A 4,817-nucleotide genomic window follows, 5' to 3' on the forward strand; every position below is an offset into this window, starting at 1 on the left:
TTAAAATTTGATCATTTTTGTATATCTTTATATGGAGCTCTTCTTTTAAAGGAGATCAACATAGTCTGAAAATGGCCACAACCACCCAGCCCTCTTAAAGGTACTTGTTTGCTCTGCTTCCATGTAATATTCCAATGGACTTTTGAGCTTGATTACAGCTCGTTATCTTTATATTTAACCTATTGTGTTTTCAGCACACAATAAAAATAGATACGCCACAATGACTACAGGTTAAAACTGTCATCACAATCTTTCTTTATCATCCGTTTCAAATTTACTGATTATAGACGCTTATTGCCAACTAAAGACTAAACTATTTAACAAATAGAATAATTTCCCAATCGGCTTTTCTTCTCCAACTTCTTGCATGTATTTATGTAGTAATATTCCAAAATCACCTGCATTTGGTGTTTAGTCTCCGAACTTATTTAGTACGCTAAAGCATGCTCTGAGTATGATCAACTTTTAAACAGAGGCAGGATACTGACAAAAAAGATGAAGTTACAGGGCTTTCAACAGTCTCAACCAAAATCAGCATTCCGAAAAATTTTGGTTCATTATAATGACCTTGCTAGCTGATACCTTTATTTATCAATTTTTTATGTTTTGTAATTTTGTACATTTTGTCAATTTAGATTCTTAATAACATTAACAAATTTAAAAAAATCATCCATGAAAGTCATAATTTTTATAAATACAGAATATAATATAATAGTGCCGTTGAAGCAAAGAAAAAATATAATTATTATAATTGTTGTGACGAATTTGATATATGTTCTGACAAATAAGGTAATAGATCTGGCAGGTGTGTTCTTCGTTCTGACGAACACGATACTTGCGTAGACAAATGCACTTAGAAGAATGTAGATTAAATTGTTTTTGATCGGAATTGTTCGGACGATCTGGATATATGCTTGGAAAACTAAGCAAATTACATATTTGTTCGAACAGATTTAATATTTCTTCTTTGTGCAAGATTTTCATTTTTATGATAAAGGAGAGCACCCAAAATATCAAAATTGGTACATGAATAAGGCACACGAATTAATTGCACTTTAGGAATGAGATATGGATATCAGCATTATCAAGTTTATTATTGACTCCATTTCTTTGAGGTTTCTGGGGTTTTATGGAAATTTTACTTGCAGTTAAGCTTAAAATTGGTTGCATCTCCACTTTATTTTGCCTTATATGATGGATAGTTAATTAATGCTTGTTCTTTCGGTTTTAATGAAAATGTACCAAAAGTATCTAAAACACCACACAATTCTTCTCGTTCAAATTGTGAAAAGCTTTTGCAATTTGATTTAGGTGTGTGCTTCGTTCCGATGAACACGATACTTGCGTAGACAAATGCACTTAGAAGAATGTAAATTAAATTGTTTTTGATCGGAATTGTTCGGACGATCTGGATATATGCTTGGAAAACTAAGCAAATTACATATTTGTTCGAACAGATTTAATATTTCTTCTTTGTGCATTTTTATGAGAAAAATACATGTTTGTACATTTTTAAGCTAATTGACTTAAAAACGTATAGACTCAAACGCAACTTGATTAACCGGTATATAGATATTATAAACAATTCCATCTCTCCTCTGGAATATATTAGGGAGTTTTTTTTGTAAATCTTCATAAAAACAATGATACATTTGTCAAAATCAAAATGGAAGCATTTCGACATGTGTAGATTGAAGTCGATTAATGTTGTCAATTTATCATAAAACACAGATCATTTTACTCGAAAGATTAATGAGACCAACATCCCTGTATCATCATTTTATGTATACCTCAGATGAGCATTCAGATCTACGGGCCTTTTGATTTATAATTTTCAATCTTTAAAACCAACAAGAAAAATACATGTATATCTCTAACAAAATCTACAAGGAGTCATTATTCTACGGGGGTCAGTTTTCTTCGCGTAGGGTAAGCAGATTTTAAAGTTGACACTTTTTCTACAGGTTAAAGGATAATTTTTTGACGTCGAATAATACAACCGGTGGTTATTTTTCGATGTTGAGAAATGACCATGAGTCACTCTACGGGGGTCATCATTCGTCTTTACACAGGCGTTATCTCTACTGGCCTTGAGAGAATACTATTATAAGAGCCATTTTATGTGAACCGTTTCTTGTGACGTTTACTCGGTATTTTTCGTTTACTTTTGTCTGGTTGTCTCAACTTCATCTGATGTCGAGCACTGTTAATGAAAACATTGAAAATTTTGCACCTTTCTTACTTTAATAGTCCTTGATGGTGTTTCAAATGTAAAGGACAGAGTGTCCAAAAATAACATTGCTTTATCTTAAATGCATGATATTAAGAACTTGCGATAAAGGTAGGATATTGAATAATTGTTTTGAGTATAAACGCTTGCAAAGAACAACCTTATATTTCGCTCAAAGTAAAAAATTGTAATGCTATATACGATTCAACATGGTAATTACATATTGAAATTTATTATACCCAACTGTGTATCACTGTTTTACTGTTGATTTCATGCAATCAAGTGATGGTGTGGTGTGTCTCACCAAATCTCCACACTGTGGTTTTCTGAATCCATATCATCCCTCTCTGAAACGAATGACGTTCTTTTTCTTCAAGGTCAAACATTCCTTTAAAATGTGTTCTGTCTATTTTTAAAAAAGTCGTATAATTGATCCCAAAAGCTTTATTTTATTATATTTAGCTTTTAATAGTGGATTGTATAATAAATTTATCATTATACAGTGTAACAGTAACCTAGATCCGAAGAACCTTATCACTCTCGTTGAGAGGCGCGAATCATCACATCAAACTCGACGCTTCTGATCTGCTGATCCGCGCCTGTCAACTCGACTTGATTAGGCTCTTCAGATCAAGTTACTGTTATAATGATAAATTACATGTATCGTATTGAATGAAACAGATTTTAATTAGAATATGCTATATGTAACAATTTATGTGACATTCGCTATATAAGTGTGTACAGACTGAAATACGGGATATACGTATTTCCAGTAAGTTACCGTTTCTTTTTTTATTTTCATAATGTGTTTTCGTCATATTAGACCTTCAAAATTTTGCCTCGAATTACAGAATGACGTACTAATTTTTTTTTTTTTTACAGATGTGGTCCCAGTGCTTATTTCTCTTTCTTATCACCATTTCGTTGATAAATGTAAAAAATATCTCTGGGCAAGAGAAAATAACCCTAAGGACAAGACTTGGGAATATATCTGGGATACAGTTAAAGAATTTTACTATTGGAGGTGTGAGCAAAGGGAACTTATACAGGTTTTCAAATATTCCATTTGGAAAACCTCCAGTTGGACAACTCAGGTTTGCTAAACCACAACCATTTGGGTCATGGCATGGAATCCTTGACGCCACAATCAAAGGTCCAGCTTGCTATCAAAGCCCTTCCAAAAACTTCAACGGGACATCTGAGGACTGTCTGCAGTTAAATATATACGTTCCACACAGTCTTGCATACACAAACAGCAAAAGTGTCATGGTCTGGATACATGGAGGCGGATACATAGGGGGATCTGGAACAACTGATGATGCAAGTATGTTTGCATTAACCGGAGATGTGATAGTGGTCACTGTTAATTATCGTTTGGGTATTTTTGGATTTATTGCATCAAGTGATCCGGATGCTAGAGGAAATGCGGGTCTGTGGGACCAAATGATGGCTTTAGATTGGATAAGGTACAATATAAGAGATTATGGTGGAAACCCTGCATCTGTTACAATCTATGGAGAATCCGCTGGTGGATATAGTGTTTCTTTACTGTCTTTGATTCCAAGAAATAGAGGGCTTTTCCAGCGTGTTATTGCTCAAAGTGGAGTCGCTAACTCATACCGTGCGTTGTCTAATTTTACTTTCATATCTACCACTAAAGTCGCAGAAAAGGTTGGTTGTTTGAAAAATTTGTCATCAACTAACGACCGCGCCATGGTGCAATGTTTACGACAAATCGATGCAAAATTGTTGTTAGAGGCAACAAGATCTTATCGACGGGAAATTGGACTGAAAACATTATCTTACCTCCCATTTACTCCTGTTGTGGATGGAGAACTATTTCGAAAAGAACCTTCTCTGCTACTTAAAGATAAAGCTTCTTCAGAATTCAACTTCTTCCAGTCTCTGGATATGATGATTGGAAATTGCAATAATGAAGGTTCTCTAGTACTGAGCTATTACCCACTGTATAAAAATAACTTAGACCTCAACATAAACCAAGGTTTTTCCAAAGAAGAAATGTGCAATATATTTATTAATTCTATCACAAGGACTTTATTTAGGAATAGTACAGAAGTGAAATCTGCAGTGTGTGATAAATATTCGGTTAATGATAGCATTGCACAACAGGGCCTTCAGCTTCTTCATTTTTATACGGACGCTTTCTTTATCGCGCCAGGGGTATCCATGCTAAGAGATCATTCACACAGCATTCAGGGATCAACAACGTATCAGTATATCTTTTCCGATGAGCTTCCAGACGCACATTCTACAATGCCTTCATGGTACAGAGGGTCCGCTCATGGAACCGACGTGTATTACATGTTTTTTTATGAATCGCTGAAAAGTGTAATGAACTTTACGGATGGGGCAAGGGATCTTGTAAATTTGATAAGGAAGTATTGGACAAACTTTGCCAAAACTGGGTATGAGTTTTTTAAATCTTACTATTCACCATAATTATTCATTTTGAAAGTGGTGTACTGAACACTATTTATGAACATACCTAATTTAATCACTTTTTTGTTTTACAAAAACAGAAACCCAAATGAATCCGGCTTACCTTATTGGCCTGCATATGACCAGA

At 34.2% G+C, this 4,817-nt stretch overlaps 1 protein-coding gene across 1 annotated transcript; it reads left to right on the top strand.

Moving 5' to 3' along the window:
- The first annotated feature begins 3,112 nt into the window (after positions 1 to 3,112).
- LOC133190674 (carboxylesterase 1E-like) lies at positions 3,113 to 4,482 on the top strand. The gene is made up of 2 exons (XM_061326365.1): positions 3,113 to 4,177; positions 4,348 to 4,482. Exons 1-2 carry the CDS (start codon positions 3,113 to 3,115, stop codon positions 4,480 to 4,482), a joined length of 1,200 nt encoding a protein of 399 aa, XP_061182349.1.
- The last annotated feature ends 335 nt before the right edge of the window (positions 4,483 to 4,817 follow it).

The sequence above is a fragment of the Saccostrea echinata genome, unplaced genomic scaffold (genome assembly GCF_033153115.1).
Source record: "Saccostrea echinata isolate AGI-Se365-2 ecotype Australia unplaced genomic scaffold, CSIRO_AGI_Sech_v1 ptg000022l, whole genome shotgun sequence".
Classification (NCBI taxonomy): Eukaryota; Metazoa; Mollusca; class Bivalvia; order Ostreida; family Ostreidae; genus Saccostrea; species Saccostrea echinata.